Source organism: Euprymna scolopes, chromosome 20 (assembly GCF_053919585.1).
Source record: "Euprymna scolopes isolate OS-2025 chromosome 20, ASM5391958v1, whole genome shotgun sequence".
In the NCBI taxonomy this organism is placed as follows: Eukaryota; Metazoa; Mollusca; class Cephalopoda; order Sepiida; family Sepiolidae; genus Euprymna; species Euprymna scolopes.
The window spans coordinates 88434574-88452994 of NC_136501.1; the positions used below are offsets into that span (position 1 = coordinate 88434574).

At 39.3% G+C, this 18421-nt stretch overlaps 1 protein-coding gene across 1 annotated transcript; it reads right to left on the reverse strand.

Moving 5' to 3' along the window:
* Positions 1 to 2209: 2209 nt before the first annotated feature.
* LOC145241624 (uncharacterized) lies at positions 2210 to 4440 on the reverse strand. Its single transcript, XM_080104706.1, has 3 exons — positions 3470 to 4440; positions 2518 to 3307; positions 2210 to 2350 (listed from the first exon to the last, which is right to left on the reverse strand). The coding sequence occupies exons 1-3, from the start codon at positions 4438 to 4440 to the stop codon at positions 2210 to 2212; spliced, it is 1902 nt and encodes a 633-aa protein (XP_079960832.1).
* Positions 4441 to 18421: the final 13981 nt, after the last annotated feature.

Below are 18421 nucleotides of genomic sequence, written 5' to 3' on the forward strand. Positions count from 1 at the left end.
CCGCATGTGTCTTTTGGGCCTTACCGCTTAATGCCGTTTGTAACAGCATTGCCCAACACTCTTGTGGCCAGCCCATAATTTAGGGCGGTTCTCTCGAAGTGCGCAAAGCAATCGTCCACCTCCTTTTCTACAAATTTTGGGACCAATCGCACTTGTTTAGTTATGTCGAATCTGTTTTGTCTGACTTGCTGTGGCTGGTGAGCTATACTTAATTCGCTCATCCTAATCTCTTGCTCAATTCGAGCTTTTTCTACCTCGGCTTTCGCCATTATTCTGGCTTTCTCTAGTTCGACCTGATCAGGAGTCATGGTCGTTTTCTCCGCCGGTAAATCTTCCAGCACTTCTTCATCGAAGCGGTCATTGTCTACCATGTGCTCAGCTATTATTCTCATTAACTGGCTTTTCCTCATAGCTCCCCTAACCTCTAGGTCTAATTTCTTTCCTATTACTATTAGATCATCTTTTTTTAATCTATATAATTTATCTGGGGATGGATTTTTAAGGAATTCGTCGGTGTCCGTCATTTTGCCTTACCGTCCGTGTATAATGCACAAGTACGTTCACGAGGATTTTTTTTTTATTCAAGCAAGGAAATTACACTTGCTTGGTGTATAACTGATCTCCGGAGAGCCCCCATGGGGCGGTACCACGAGCCGGACAAGGAGAGGGGGGGGGGTGAGTGATATTTCGATTGTCTTAGGAAGGTTCTTTTTGTTCTCTTCGATGAGAATCAACGAGATATGAGGGATACTCAGAGAGGGGGGGGTCACACTGAAAGTCTCAAGATATAGAGATAGTTTTTCCCTTTATCCTCTATTTTTTTTCTTTCCCCCTTTTTTTTTCTTCTTCCTTTTTTTCTTTTTTTTTTATAGTCAATGATATGTTACTTATGGGCCGATCAACAGGGGGGGGGATTCAGCATTTAGGAAAAAAACCTTAGTTCGAGGGTTGCTTTTCTTTTCCCCATTTTTTTCTTTTTCTTTTTCCTTTTTTTTCATGGGGCATTCAACAGTTCACATAATTGATCGAGCAAAAACAATTTAGAAAGAGTTACTTAACTTCTTTTGTTGAGTCGACGTTCAATTCACCCGAAGCTTCTTTCCCTTTTATGAGGTGCTGGTTTGAAGGATCGATTCTTGTAAATTCCAATCCATTTATGCTAAGGTGGATATATGTTATTCCTTATCAGCACGGCGTGAATTCCAATCGATTAGTGCCAAGGTGGGTATATATTGTTCCTTTGTGGCACGATACGAGTCGACGAGATGTTTTTCTTTTTTTTTTTTTTTTTCACCATGCGAATCAACCGCGGTGTTTCCATTTTTCGAGCAGAATGCCCCCACACATGTTTCCGTGTCCACCGCCTTCGTCGAACTACCTTGATTCTCCCGCGTTTTTCTTGTTGGCGACAGTTGAAGGTCATTGCATGGGTGTAGAAATCTAGGTCGCTCGGCCAGCCTCATTTTGACTCCGTCTGCTAAGGATTGGGTGTGGGAAGGGGTGTCTGCTTAATTGATATATATGAAGGGTGTGAAAATGTTTCTCTTAACACCTTCCTCCATAAGAGAAAAAAAAAGAGAATTGTTCCTCTTTTTTTTTTTATATTTCTATGTATTTAAAATAAAATTACTCGTATGAGACAAGAAAATAATATTTGAGATTAAGGACACCAACTTGTGTCACTCTAAAGAAATGATGTTCGTGGAGTTTCCATCACTTTTTCCTACAGCTATTTTATGAATTTTCCCCCCGCCCCTTTTCTTCCCTTTCTGTTTCGAATCTACGTGATAAGGCGTCCACTATTACGTTATCCCGACCCCTTACGTGTCTGATGTCTAGGTCGAATTCCCGCAATATGAGACTCCAGGAGAGTACTCGCCGGTTTTTATTTTTCATTCTATTGACGTATATCAATGGGTTGTGGTCTGTGTATAGGATAGTCGGGCCATGCACCGAGGATACATAGACTTCAAAATGAGATAAACTCATCACTAACGCCAAAGCTTCCTTCTCTATTGTGGAGTAGGATTTTTGAAACTTGCTCAGTTTCTTTGAGTAGTAACTGACTGGGTGTAGTTGATCATCCTCCCCCATTTGTAACAGTACTGCTCCTATCCCGCTATTGCTGGCATCTACCTCCACACTGAAGGGTTTGTCAAACGATGGAGCATTTAACACTGGCTCGCTGCTTAACATTAGCTTGATCTTCTCAGCTGCTTCTTGGCATTCGGGTGTCCATTGAAATCGCTTGTGCTTTTTCAACAGCTCTGTCAGTGGCGCAGTGAGACATGCAAAATTCCTGCAGAACCGGCGGTAATACCCTGCCATGCCCAGGAATCTCCTTAAACTCCTAACATTTTTTGGTATGGGATAATTCTTTATCTCTTCTACTTTGGCCTTTGCTGGGGTGATCTTCCCATGGCCAACCACATGCCCTAGATATTTGACCTCGGCCTGGCAGAACTCTGTTTTAGCTAAGTTTATGGTTAATTTGGCCGTTCTTAACCTCTTAAATACTTTTTCAATTGTTTCGATATGTTCTGCCCATGTGTCATTGTAAATGACTATGTCATCGACATATGTATCTACGTTTTTAATCCCAGCAAGGCATGTGTTCATCAGTCTTACAAATGTTGCTTGGGAATTCTTCATCCCAAATGGCATTACGCGATATTGGTATGCTCCTTCTGGGGTTACAAACGCCGATATTTGCTTGGCTCTCTCGGTTAGAGGCACTGCCCAGTATCCCTTAAGAAGGTCGCATTTGGTGATGTATTTGGCATGTCCTATCTTATCTATACAGTCGTCTATTCGTGGCATAGGGTATGCGTCTGCTGCCTTGGTTATCGCGTTCACTCTGCGATAATCTGTACAGAATCTCACTGTTCCGTCCGGTTTATCGACCAGCACGCACGGTGATGCCCATTCACTTTGACTGGGCTCTATTATCTCGTGTTCGAGCATGTAGTCTATCTCCGTTTTCATTATCTCTAATTTCTTCGGACTTATGCGATACAGATGTTGTTTAATTGGTTCGCTCTCCTTTAGCTCAACGTCGTGCACTATTGCTCTTGTGCGCGTAGGTGCGTCAGCAAATAGGTCGCTATATTCTGTTACCATTCCTTGTAACTTTTGCCCTTCTTTCGGCGGTAAGTGTGCAAGTTTGCACCCTAGGTTACTCATTATCTCCGAATTCTTTAACTTAATGGGTGGGTCCTTTTCTACAGGAAGATCTCTTTCGGGGTACTCATCACTTACAGCTTCATGGTGACACTGTGCTGTCAATATTGATTTTTCTCCCGCCCTCCTGAAATATTTTTTCATCATGTTCACATGACATACTTGAGTTTTGTTTCTACGCTTGCGGGTAGATATCTTATACTTTAGTGGGCTTATCTTTTCAGTAATTGTGTACGGTCCCTGATATTTCGACTTGAATGGTTGACCATTCAGGGGTATGAGTACTAACACTTCCTCTCCTTCTTCGAACTTTCTATCTACTGCCTTTTTATCGTATGTGGTCTTCATGACCCTCTGACTACTTTCTAGGTGGGTCTTAGCTAACTTCCGTGTTTCGGCTAAGGTTTGTCGCATTTTAGTGACGTAATCCGTCATGTTATTTGGCAAGGGTTCATCGCTGACCCATTTCTCTTTTATCATTTTTAATGGTCCTCGTACCTGATGACCGAAGACTAGATCGAAGGGACTGAACCCCAACGAGTCTTGGACGGCTTCTCGAGCTGCGAAAAGCACAAATGGGATCCCCTGATCCCATTCGGCATCGTGTTCCATACAATAGCCCCTGAGCATGGTTTTCAGGGTGGCGTGGAAGCGTTCCAGAGCCCCCTGCGATTGAGGGTGATAAGCGCTGGATTTTATGTGGGTGATTCCCAGTTGCTCCGTAGCCTGCTCGAATAGCCTCGACATAAAATTAGATCCTTGGTCTGTCTGTATGGTTCTGGGTAGCCCCATTTTAGTGAAAAAGTTTATCAGGGCATCTACCACCTTTTTCGTTGATATGTTGCGCAGTGGGATCGCCTCTGGAAACCTTGTGGACACGCACATTATAGTTAATATAAATTTGTGTCCTGTTTTGGTTTTGGGTAGCGGTCCTACACAGTCCACTATTACCCTACTAAACGGTTCTTCCACTGCCGGTATAGGTTGGAGTGGGGCTGGGGGAATATTCTCGTTGGGTTTTCCAGTCTTTTGGCACGTCCCACAAGTTCTACAGAACGTTTTGACATCTCCCACGATTCCTGGCCAGTAGAAATGTCTGGTCAACTTTTCTAGGGTCTTGTTGACACCTAGGTGGCCCGCCAGTGGTATCTCATGTGCCACTTTCATGATATCCTCTCGATACATGTCGGGTACCATTACTTGTTCCCGCACAGTATCTCCCGACTCTCCCTTTGTCTTGGGGGCATTCCATTTCCTCATTAGTACGCCCCTATTGAGGAAATATTGACTTTTTGATTTGTTAGGATATTCTTCTCCAACCCGACAGAATAAGGGTTTTAGGTCGCCGTCATTCTGTTGCTCCTTGATCAGCACTTGTCGTGGCACGGGTAAACAAGGTTGGGGTGTTACCACTGGTCTCGGTTACTTTTCCCCTGACGGCTTGTCTTCTACATTTCCCCTCTCTATCGCTCTACTTCTTGTGGTCACCCCTATGGGTTTCCCGTCTTGATATTTCGCGATGTCATTTCCTAGTATCATGGCTACCCCTGTCATCGGTAATTCGTCAATTACGCCTACAGTTATTTCTCCTGAGCCCCAATCCGACACTAAGTGGACTTTAAATAGTGGAATCGTTATGGGTCTGTTTCCTATGCCCCTTATCGTGGTCGCTCTACCTGCGGATCTTGTCGCTTCTTTAGGCATGCATCCTCTTTTCACTAGGGATTGGGATGCTCCCGTGTCCCTGAGAATGTTAATGGGTTCTCCTTGACCTTCCTTATCTCGCGCGATATATCCTTTCGATATGAAGGGTTCGTACGTTTCATCTATTCCCTGAGATATCGCCCCTTGTGGTTTGGCTGGGGTATTCCGATTCATCTCCGTGAATCGTTTCGCCTGACACTTCGCAGCTACATGACCTGGCTTCCCACAGTTGAAGCATACTATAGGTCTCGCTTCCCGTCCCAGTACTGGTCGGTTGGTTGTGTTGAGGGGATTTCTGATGGGTACTCGTGGATTTTCGTACAGTGTCTTTACTGCACAATGTTCCCTGACCTGTGACTGCATGGGTCCCTGTAGTTTTGCCTTGCTTCTCTTGTGAGTCAATATGTATTCGTCGGCTGCCGTGGCTATATCGATTGCTGTTTCAGCCTTTTTGTCGGTCAGGTGTATCCTCATGTCATCGGGTATGCAGTTTTGAAATTCTTCAATTAACATGAGTTGTTTCAATTTGTTGAAGTTACCCTCTATGTTTTTGGCATTGCACCACCGATCAAAATAATTCTCTTTGAGTTTAACAAACTCTACGTAGGTTTGTCCCTCGCTTTTCTTTGAGTTTCTGAACTTCTGTTGATAAGCTTGTGGGACGAGTTCATAACTTTTAAGAATTGCTTCTTTTACTACCTCGTAATCGGCACAGTCTTCCGCTGGAAGTGCCGCATGTGTCTTTTGGGCCTTACCGCTTAATGCCGTTTGTAACAGCATTGCCCAACACTCTTGTGGCCAGCCCATAATTTAGGGCGGTTCTCTCGAAGTGCGCAAAGCAATCGTCCACCTCCTTTTCTACAAATTTTGGGACCAATCGCACTTGTTTAGTTATGTCGAATCTGTTTTGTCTGACTTGCTGTGGCTGGTGAGCTATACTTAATTCGCTCATCCTAATCTCTTGCTCAATTCGAGCTTTTTCTACCTCGGCTTTCGCCATTATTCTGGCTTTCTCTAGTTCGACCTGATCAGGAGTCATGGTCGTTTTCTCCGCCGGTAAATCTTCCAGCACTTCTTCATCGAAGCGGTCATTGTCTACCATGTGCTCAGCTATTATTCTCATTAACTGGCTTTTCCTCATAGCTCCCCTAACCTCTAGGTCTAATTTCTTTCCTATTACTATTAGATCATCTTTTTTTAATCTATATAATTTATCTGGGGATGGATTTTTAAGGAATTCGTCGGTGTCCGTCATTTTGCCTTACCGTCCGTGTATAATGCACAAGTACGTTCACGAGGATTTTTTTTTTATTCAAGCAAGGAAATTACACTTGCTTGGTGTATAACTGATCTCCGGAGAGCCCCCATGGGGCGGTACCACGAGCCGGACAAGGAGAGGGGGGGGGGGTGAGTGATATTTCGATTGTCTTAGGAAGGTTCTTTTTGTTCTCTTCGATGAGAATCAACGAGATATGAGGGATACTCAGAGAGGGGGGGGGTCACACTGAAAGTCTCAAGATATAGAGATAGTTTTTCCCTTTTTCCTCTATTTTTTTTTTCTTTTCTTTCCCCCTTTTTTTTCTTCTTCCTTTTTTTCTTTTTTTTTATAGTCAATGATATGTTACTTATGGGCCGATCAACAGGGGGGGGGGATTCAGCATTTAGGAAAAAAACCTTAGTTCGAGGGTTGCTTTTCTTTTCCCCATTTTTTTCTTTTTCTTTTTCCTTTTTTTCCATGGGGCATTCAACAGTTCACATAATTGATCGAGCAAAAACAATTTAGAAAGAGTTACTTAACTTGTTGAGTCGACGTTCAATTCACCCGAAGCTTCTTTCCCTTTTATGAGGTGCTGGTTTGAAGGATCGATTCTTGTAAATTCCAATCCATTTATGCTAAGGTGGATATATGTTATTCCTTATCAGCACGGCGTGAATTCCAATCGATTAGTGCCAAGGTGGGTATATATTGTTCCTTTGTGGCACGATACGAGTCGACGAGATGTTTTTCTTTTTTTTTTTTTTTTCACCATGCAAATCAACCGCGGTGTTTCCATTTTTCGAGCAGAATGCCCCCACACATGTTTCCGTGTCCACCGCCTTCGTCGAACTACCTTGATTCTCCCGCGTTTTTCTTGTTGGCGACAGTTGAAAGTCATTGCGTGGGTGTAGAAATCTAGGTCGCTCGGCCAGCCTCATTTTGACTCCGTCTGCTAAGGATTGGGTGTGGGAAGGGGTGTCTGCTTAATTGATATATATGAAGGGTGTGAAAATGTTTCTCTTAACAATATATCATATATATATATATATATATATATATATATATATATCATATATATATATCATATATATATATTATATATATATATATCATATATACATATATATATATATATATATATATATATATATATATATAGAGAGAGAGAGAGAGAGAGAGAGAGAGAGAGAGAGAGAGTGAATTAGACCTTGAGTCTAAAGAGCAGAGTTTATTTTAATGTGCTAGTAAATGTATTAATACTATTAAAAGAAAACAGTGCTCATTGTATTGTAGATATATAATAAGCTCAATAGGTATAGATATCCTAGAGCTATTTTAATATTGAGTAATTTTGAAAGACTTACATTTTGTTCTCTTATATAACTCTTGTTTATTTCATATTGGATCTCTTCATTACAGCCATTTCGTTAATGGGATGACAATTCTATAATTATATTTTTTCATAAAAATTTTCTTCTCGTTAACTCCTCAGATGCAATTTCCATCCGGTGTTATCAACAAAAAGTCAATTTGTACATGAATAACCTGGTGTGTTCATTTGGGGAAAAAATTCCATCCCCACGTTATTACAGGTTGGTCATATATATATATATATATATATATATATATATATATATATATATATATATATGATGGACTCTCCCGTCGATTTCGACGTATGAGGTTCGGACAACCCATATTTCTAAAACTCATTTATGCTTTTGCCTCTGATGACTTTTCAGTCCAGCAAGGGACTTGCAGACAAGGCCAAAAATAGAACATGAATGTGGATTTAATGCTGCAGATATTGGTGCGGCTGCTAGTCGTTTTGCTCTTACTCTGTTTCCTTTCAGTTGCCTTAAGCTTTCAGATTGAAACCTCTGGAGACCTTCAAAACACCTTGATCTCCATCCTTTTCGGTCATTCACCTCATCTTCAAGACTCCTGTATGGTATGTTCACTGCAGACAAGTTACTCTTCAACTTGTCCTTGTACCTAAGCCAAGGACGTCCAACAATTCTTTTACCACCCTCAAATTGACTGTACATCGCAATTTTTGGAATTCTGTCATCGGGCATCCTCAATACATGACCAGCCCACCGCACCAGCATATATATATATATATATATATATATATATATATATATATATATATATATATGTATGTATATATATAGAGAGAGAGAGACAGAGAGAGAGAGAGACAGACAGACAGAGGTATATATATATATATATATATATATATATATATATATATATATAGAGAGAGAGAGAGAGAGAGAGAGAGAGAGGGGTATATGTTATAACATCACCATGGATTCTAACTTGGTGAAATCCTGACTTTGTAATTATGTAAATATTTAAAAAAGATAAAAGAGGAAAGAGAGGAGGATCGAATGAGAAGAGGGAGAGATAGATAGATAGATAGATAGATAGATAGAGAGAGAGAGAGAGAGAGAGAGAGAGAGAGGGTGGGTGGAAGGGACAAAGATGACATCGTCATGTATTTTGGTTGTGTGAAATCCTTTAATTTTTATAATCCTTGTAAAAACATATAATTGTAATTTCCAGCTACGGTATTACTGGAAATGTTTTCTCAATTATTAAATCATTTCTCTCTGATAGGCTCAAAATAGTAGTGGTTGATAGGCAGAAATCAGAAGCCCACAGTATTAATGCCGGAGTCCCTCAGGGGTCCATCTTGGGCCCAACTCTCTTCCTCATCTACATCAATGATCTCCCAAAACACATACTTAAATCATTTGTTGACATCTATGCTGATGACACGACCATCTATGGCAACACATCAAAGGCTGTAAATGACAAAGTTCTCTTTGATTCTCTCTCCTCTGATCTTGAGTGCGTGGTACAATGGGGGAAGAGGTGGCTTGTTACTTTTAATGCATCTAAAACCAAGCTCCTATCTTTACATCATCAACGCTCTGATCCCCATCTGGCAACAATTGAAATGGATGGCTCTCGTCTTGGGGAGATTCCATGTTTTGACAAGCTTCTGGGATTGACCTTTACTCCTGACCTGAAATGGAACACGTACATCAAGTCTGTTGACAAGGTCGCTGGAAAAATGGTGGGTTCCTTCTACCACTCCAGTAGATATCTCACTGCTGATGCAATTCTCTATCTATATAAAAGCCAAGTATGTCCAAGGATGGAGTACTACTGCCACATCTGGGCAGGAGCTGCTAAAAACAGCCTATCCTGCTGTTGCATAAAAAGGCTTGTCCCCTTTTCATGTAAGTAAAAATAAAGAGAATTAGTTAAATGAAAATAAAATTAGATAAAACGGGAATCGAACCCTGTAGATAAGTTTTAAAGAACAATAGGTTTTAAATGGAATGTCCAGTAAATTGTTGATTCTGTTAAAATATTTAATAAATACAAATTTGGCTGGAAACTATGCACATTGTTAGAAAGAATGAATAATAAAATATGGGTTATATGAATTAGATAAGTAGATTAAATTCCTTTGTAAAACAACAAAGGAAAATGGGAAATTTCCTGGTCATCAGAAATGGTTTCAAAAACGTGCAAATCGCGCATGTTTATGACACGTAACTTATAGTCACATTGGCCAGACATACATGTGATTTCTCAGTATAGGAGAGTTCGAAGTTAGTCAGAGGGTCGAAGAGTCAAGAGAGGTTCAGACTGAACCATGGCACCATCTGGAAGCGAGAGGGTTTTAGAAGCAGAAGATGTAAAAAACCTTTGAATTCCTGGATGCAAAGCCATTGACCGGTCATATGGAAGAAATAAATGATCATCATGTTTTTCATAACATGTGTTTTCGTGTTGTAATTCAACGGAAAAAGGTGTTGTCCATTTATGTATAAGAACATTTGATAAAATCATCATCTAAAAAATATGTGTTAGAAAGTATATATGTCAAACTATAAATGTTATATAAACACTCCCGTTTCATACAGAACTGTCAATAGCATGAATGCCAATTTCTCGATCTATCTATCTATATATCGAATCACCTTCTCAAAGTGTATTTATATGTACTCTCTCTCTTTATATAAACTTGTTAATGTCTCCATCTCTTCCAACAACATGATTAAGACACATGAGCACTCCTAAAACTCTTACTCTTCTTAACATGAACAACAAAAGAACATTCATCATCTAAATAATAATAATAAACGAACCACAAAAAAATACAACACTGCCTTGACAGAGTACAAAATAGGCTTTGCAGCTTAGTGGGGGATGCCCTTTTCTCTTCCCTGCAACCTCTCTCCCACAGAAGAGATGTTGCGAGCCTGTCTTTTTTTATTGTTATTTCCATGGCAAGTGCTCGTCTGAGCTCCAATCTCTGGTCTCCCCTCGCCAATCTTTCACGAAAAACGCCTGTCTTGCTGAAACCACTGTCAATAATTTCCCCCACTCTTTAAATCAAAACGTAGATTCCATGAACAAAGCTTCTTTCTTAGAAGTGCACGCCTGTGGAACTCTCTTTTGTTTGCCTGTTTTCCACCTGACAACAACTTGGATGTCTTCAAGTCCAACATAAACAAATTCCTGACGAACCGCCCCCTTAAATAAGACACTTTATCAAATCTCCAATACTAATGATTACTACGATACTATCCCATTGATTACTGTACTCGCAATAACCCTTATCCTCGAGTGGCTTCATGGCCTTGATAAGTGGTGATTACCATGTAAAAAAAACCCATCAAAATTAATAATTTATATATTTAATCTATATATCTATAAAAGTGAAAGTGTCTGTCTGTCTGTGTGTCTGTCTGTCTGTGTACATTTCCCTACACAATAACTCTGTCAATTTTCAGTCTACAGACTCGAAATTTGATATACAAGGCAGTGAGATTTGAGAAAATCTTTGTAATCAATTTTCGGCCAGAAATTTGGCTGCTAAGGGGTCAAATCAAAATTCAACGATTTGACTTTTGAAAACTCTACCAAACTCCTCCACCAATTTTGGGTCTAAACACTTGAAATTTTAGATATAGGTTCTTTGGACATGTATCTAACTTAATAACTTGATTTGAGCCCAAAACAATAAATGTTAAGGGGGCATAATAGGGGTTGAAGTTAAAAAATTGACCACTGTGGTCCCTACCAAATTACTCAGAAAATTTCTGGTCTAAACATTTGAAATTGTACATAAAGTGTATTCAGAGATAGGGCAGGCTTTTTAATCGGTTTGGGTCGAAAATTTGAGTTACCAATATGTTATGACTTGCAATAAGCCACAAAGAAACCAGAACAACGGAATAGAGTTTAAACAATGTATTACTGGAACAACAACGTAAAAAGTTTACAACTGAAAAGAGTAGTAAACGTCAACGAGCAGACGAGGGTCGCTCTGGTGTTTAATCCACACCTGGGATCAAAATGTCTATGGCTTATATAATGCATAGAACAGTCCATTTGGAGGGTGATTCTCCCACAACACCCCCCCCTCTCAAGCTGATTTCCGCAGTTGTGAAAATCAGTATTTCTTCCAAGGGGTCTGTGTGCTTCCTCTTTTTGCTGGAGCGTCTCAGTTCTGACATCCCTTTTGGAGGGTCTATATCCAAACAGTCATGCACAGTTTCAATCGCCTCACTGCCGTCCTACGGTGGTTCTTCTTGATCCTTGTAGAAATGTTTCCTGATTTGGTTCAGTGCCTCTTATGTTAGAACTTTGGGCCCTGAATGATGTATGTAACATGGCCGATTCTTCGTAAGATCGTGCCCTGTTCCCAAAAAGAAACGTTATTTCTAAAATGTCTAAAATACACGTTATCTCCACTGTTAAACCATTTCGTTGGCATTGTAGAGGTTCTGTTGTGTACTATGCGTTTGGGTAGCAGTTTATCAAATACGGATTTTATTTTCCGTCCAAATATGATTTCTGCTGGGGATCCCACATCTGGTTTGTTCGGATTTCTCGTGATTCTGTAAACCTGCAGAAATTGCTGAAGGGCCTTTTCTGTCGATGTACCGGACGCCTTTTTTAATGCTCTTTTAAGCATATCGATGAAGCGTTTGGCCTGGCCATTGCTTCTGGCATGGTACTGGGGTGTCGTAATATGCTTGACTTGATACGTCTCGCAGAATTCTCTGAACTCTGTTGAGGTGAACTGTGTAGCGTTGTCGCTAACCAGACAGTCTACAACTCCAAACCGAGCAAACAATTCCAATAAAAAATTTGTTGTTGTTGCCATGGTCGGTTTTTTGCATCTTAGTACCTCTGGCCATTTAGAGTAAGAGTCAACTACTATCAGGTAGTAAAAATCCTCCACAGGTCCCGCATAATCGATATGGATCCTCGACCATGGTTGTTCAACCTTAGGCCAAGGTTTATATGTTATCGGTGGTGCTTTTACAGCCAAAGCACAGCCTTTGCATCTGTTCATGATGTCAGTTAATATCTTGGTCCATAGCTGATCAATAAACAAAACTTCTCATTAGGCTTTTCATTCTGTTTATTCCTGGATGCCCCATGTGAAAATCCCTGAGAATTCTTTTTTGAAGGGCTTGGGGGTGACAACTCTTTCACCGTATAACAGTATTTCATCACAACCAAAAAAATTGTCTGAACTGGTGTCACCCAGTGCTAATTTCTGCTTCGTGGTTTGGATGAAATTGTCATTTAGGGATTCTGACTTAATTTCCTGAAGTGTGACCAGCAGTTTGCGGATAATATTGTTTATCATGGTTTTTACATCACTATTAATATGTAGTGCCGCGATTACTGAATCTTCAAGAAGTTCCATTTTGGCAGGAATCAGTCTTGATAGACCGTCTGCATGGGCTAGTTGTTTTGAGGGGAGAAATTGAATTGTAAAATTATAGTTCAGCAGAATAGTTCCCCATCTAAATAGTCGATTCACAGTGAATGTTGAAAGTCTTTGTTTGGATCCAAAAATGGATATCAACGGCTTATGGTTGGTTTGTAGAAAAAAATGTCTTCCGTAGAAGAACCGGTGGAATTTTGAAACTGCAAATATAATTCCTAGGGCCTCTTTCTCGATCTGAGAATAATTCTTTTCCGCTAGCAAGAGAGTCCGTGATGCAAAAGCAATAGGCTGTTTCGAGCCATCCGGCATTTGAAGTAGCATGCACGCCCCGACGCCATATTGACTAGTGTCGCTAGCTACTATTATTTCCAACTGCAGGTTGAAGTGCACTAGGAATAGTTTTGAAGTGAGGGTTCTTTTTATTTCTTGGAATGATGTCTGGCAATCTTCTGTCCACTCCCAAGCCTTATCCTTTTTCACCAATTCATTAAGTGGTGCGCGCAATTTGTGCATATTTAGGATGAACCCCTGATAATAATTTGCCAAACATAAAAAACTCAGCAATTGAATTATGTTTACTGGTGCCGACATTTCTTTAATAGTAGTCGCCCTATCTGGGTCTGGGCATTTGCCATCTTTATCGATTATTTGACCAAGGTATTTAATTGTTTGTAAAAAGAACTTGCATTTATCTGCTTTGATCTTAAATCCATAATCTTGTATTCAACTGAATACTTGTCTGATATGTTTTTCATGTTCCTCCCCGCTTTTGCTCGCTATGATAATGTCATTAAGATATGCGATTGCGGTGTCTAAGCCGGACAGCATAGTATCCATTACTTGCTGGAATATTGCAGGTGCCACCTTGATACCAAACGCGAGTCTTTCGTATCTGTACAAATCCCAATGAGTGTTGATACAGAGGAGGTTAGCACTTTTGTCGTTTACCAGAATCTGTAGGTAAGCGTCGCTTAGGTCGATCTTAGAAAAAAACTTGCCACCATTTAATTTTGTGAACACTTCTTCTGGACTAGGTAATGGATAGTGAAAATCTTCTAAGGACCCGTTGAGTCCGGTCGCGAAGTCGGTGCAAACGCGAATTTCCCTGGACTTTTTCTTTACGTAAACTGCGGGAGCAGCCCACTCACTATATTCAATTTTAGCCAGTATACCGATGCTTTCTAATCTGTCTAGTTCCTGATTTATTTTGTCCAGGGAAGCAAATGGGACATTACGTTTCTTTTAAACACTGGTTGTGTGCCAGGTTTCAACTAAAAATCTGTGGCCATTTTTGTACATCTCCCCAGGCCAGGAGTAAATACGTTTGTGAATTCTTTTTTAAAACAAGTTATAAGTTTCTCCATTTCTGCTGGGCATGTATCTACTTTCTTGCAGAATGTGGATATAGGAAGATCCCAGAGACGAAACTCCTCCATGCTGTCAGAACCGAACAGGTTCTCACTATCTTTTAGCACATATAATCTTAGTTTTTTTTGTTTTCCCCCGTAAAGTGACGTTTGTAATTAATTCACCTTCAAAATGAATTTTTGTACTATTAACGGCCGTCGCCGTTCTGTTTTTAACATAGTCGGCATTCGTAATATTTTCCACGTTTTGAGATTTATTATTGAAAGATCCGATCCACTGTCTAATTGGAATTTAATAGCCTTGCTGAAAATGTTAACCATTACATATTTGCATAGATTTTCATCTACGATGTCCTTAGTTCTCGTTTGACGTACATGGCTTCTATTCTGAGTTTTCCTACAGTGCGAACTTTTATGACCGATCTTATTGCATAAATGGCATCTTTTTGTTAAAAATGGGCAATCTCTTACCAAATGTATTCCACCACATCTGAAACAAGTTCTTGGTGCTTTTAGTTTTTCTGAGTTTCGGTGGTTAGTGTCTGTGTGCCATTTCGACGGTTTTTTTCTTAGTTACTTTTTTTATATTCGTGATGCCTGCTTCGATATTTCTTGCATTTTTTTTTTTATAATTTCTAATTTTTGACAATCCTCAGTCAATTTTTGAAGTGTTAAGTTCGGTTCATTTTCTAATTTTGTAAGGACTCTGCGCCTGATTTCTGCATTTTTTCCCGAGGTTAACCCTTGTGCAAACACAAGACATTTAAAATTGTCTGCTGTTAGTTCAGACAACTTAAATTCATCATAGTGTTTGTTCACTACAGCTGCGTAGGTGTCAAAATCGTCATTATCGTCTTTTACCACATTCAAACATCTCCAACGCTTATGGAAAAGAGACGTTTTTGGCAAGAAAAGTTCTGTTAACAAATTTACCATTTCATTGAATGATGAATCTGCTGTTTTCCAAGGCAAGATGTAATCCACGAATTTATCATGCTCAGCCGTTTCCAATTTTCGTAGTAGAAGTCTGGTTTTCTTTTGATCAGACCAGTTGCTGCAGTCAGTATTAAAAAAATCTTCATAACGCCGAAAATACGCTGTGAATGATTTTTCCTCTTCCTCGTATTTAAAATTTTCTATCGCGGTTCATATTGTATTCTGAGAAAATGCTGAATCGCTTTTCACATTCGCATTATTCTTAACAATTTTTGTAAGCTATTCCTCTGTTCATAATTGACATTCGGCTAACTGTTTTTGAACTTCTAATTGACGCTCGGCTAACTGTTTTTGAACTTCCTTTTGCTGTTCCTCGGTCCGTATTTGACATTCCGCTAACTGTTTTTGCAATTCCTTTTGCTATTCCTCAAATTGTATTTGACGTTCAATCCAGTGTTTTTTGGATTGTGACTGACGCTTCGATATGCAACTTGGTCAAATGTTCTAATGCTACTTTCAATTCGTCCATTTTGCTTTGTCAGCATTAGCAATTTCAAAACGTTCACTGAATTTTACAAAACCGTTTTATTCTTTCTTATTTCTTCCTCCAGACAATAAAACGAACAGAAAAAAACAACATAAATATATAAAACGTTCATTGTCTAAAGGAAAAACATCAAGTGTATATTTTTCTCCAGAGGAAAAAAATAACGCCCGATTTTAGCAGCAAAAATCACAAGTGACGAATTCTTTTTCCAAAAATATAAAAATTTACCTTTCTAAGTCGCGACAAACCTTTTTCTTTTTGCAAAAGTACAGCGCTATCTTTGAAAGTTGTGACAAACTTTTCAACTCTTTTTTTCCGTAATGAGCTGCGTTTTTATTTATTTTTTTTTTTTTTAGTTACTGTGAACCTTTCAGTTGCAAGTGTTATGTTAGACTCTTCCTTAGGCTTGATAACATTGGAGTCTGACGTCGTTAGTATTTTTAGAATACTATTTCAACGCTAGTATTTTTTTTTTTCAATGTCATTACTGGTTTCGATTTTAGTATGCTCCTAGAATCCAATGTCGTCAGTGTTTAGTTTTTTAGAACATTGTTTTTAAACGTGAGTACGTTCTCCGAATCTAATGTCGCCAGTGTTATGGCTTGCAATAAGCTGCAAAGAAAACAGAACAACGGAATAGAGTTTAAACAATGTATTACTGGAACAACAACGTAAAAAGGTTACAACTGAAAAGAGTAGTAAACGTCACCGAGCAGGCAAGGGTCGCTCTGGTGTTTAATCCACACCTGGGATCAAAAGGTCTATGGTTTATACAATGGATAGAACAGTCCATTTGAACACAATATATAAATGTATACATGTATGTTTGCATTGCATGTCTGCCTAAAACTTTCAACAGAGGCAAAGGACTTTCAAAAGACCAGTATCGTTTTTAAGCCTGACTTTTCAGACGACAAATATCGAAAAATTGGCTAAAAACATTAATTTCTTCACCTTCAACTGGGCACTTTTCTATAGGGGGGGGGTTCGCTTTTTTCGCCAATATTGTCGAAAGTCGTCCCCTCTTTTTAATTGTCTAGCCTTAATTTAAACCTATGTCACTTCCGGTTTGGCGGTGGTTGTAAAAGCAAAGACATTACGTTTTTTCCCCATACTTTTCCTCCTTCACAGTATGGGTTCTAGCCTGCCTTCCTACTACCACTTTTTTTTTTTTTTTTTTTTGCTCAACATACACTTTCAAACACTCGGGCAACACCAGGCTGAAATGCTAGTAAAATAAATAAACAAATACTAACCCAACTGTCAAATTGGTATTTATTTGCTCCCCACTGCAACAAGGTATTGCACAAGGCAAAAGGAATAAGAAGAACGGCACTCTGGTTAGGTGCAAAAAATAGCTATTAAAGGAACCATTGGTCTTCTTTGGTGGAGACGTTTCAGGCTATCATCAATAATTTTTCCCCCTCCCAAAGGAGGAGTTAATGCCTGGACGGATGACACTTAGTATTGAGCCAAATCCTATCTCATTCTGACAAAGAAGAGTCTGATAGTTCCTGCCGACCTCTCACTGATGCTTTACTTCCCATTACAGCAAAATGTGGTACACGACTAAAAACTGGGGAAATCAACTTCCCTGCAGATGCAATCTGGTCAGGTACAAAAATAGCTGAGAACGAACTTACTGAAATTCTTAGATAGGGGACCTCAGGCGATCGACAATGAACAAACATCACTCTCTAAGGAGAAGGATGGAATGCCTGTGTTGACAGAGGTGAACTATGCCTAATTCCGACAAGCAGGGATCTGATTGGATTTATTTTCTTCCCATCGCAAGAAGATGTAGCACAAAATCGTATGGCTCTACAAAATTGGCGAAAATAAAAATGTAGCATCTGTTCTACTATTTTGTCCTTCATTATAGTGGAGGAGAAATCCTTCTAGACTGAGATAATTTAAATTTTTGTTTAATCAAGAGTGTCCCTTTTTGGGAAACTGGATTCTCCCATATTAAACACCACATTGTGGCTAACCCTGCCCTCGTAGAGAGGCAAGTAAATAGGGACCTGTCAGCATTCCCATGTACTTGTGATCAGCAATACCCTTTTCTCACCTGAAGAAGAAGGCAATGATACGGAGGATGGCCTCCTAGGACCGAAACAAACCATACATTATTCTGACAAATAAGTCTCCGAGTTGCAAAAATGATGGGTTCTTGTCCAGCATTCTCCCTATATTAAAAAACAAAAATAAAGAAATGTACTCATGATGGAACGAAAATATTATATTCTAAAATTCGTGTAAATTAATCAAATAGTTTTATTTTTATAAAGAAAATCATTTAAAGTATTAATGAAAATTTGTAGACATTATAACAAAAATCTCGCAAGTTTGAATTATTATTGAGTCATCTTTGTTTCTTCAAATTATTTTCAAAATGGCGACGCCAGACAATAGAATCGCTCAGCTTTTACTTATAAAATTTGATTTTTTTTAGTTAAAAATAAAACTACGTGATCAATTTATGTGAGTTTTGGAATATGATATTTTCGTTTCGTCACGGGTACGTACATCATATAGATTTTTCTTTATTTTTATTTTTTTTTTAATATAGGGGCAATTCTGGACAAGAACCAATTGATGTTAAGAAAACTCTAGTTACTTGTACCCCCCCCCGGAACACGTTTCGAGAGTAC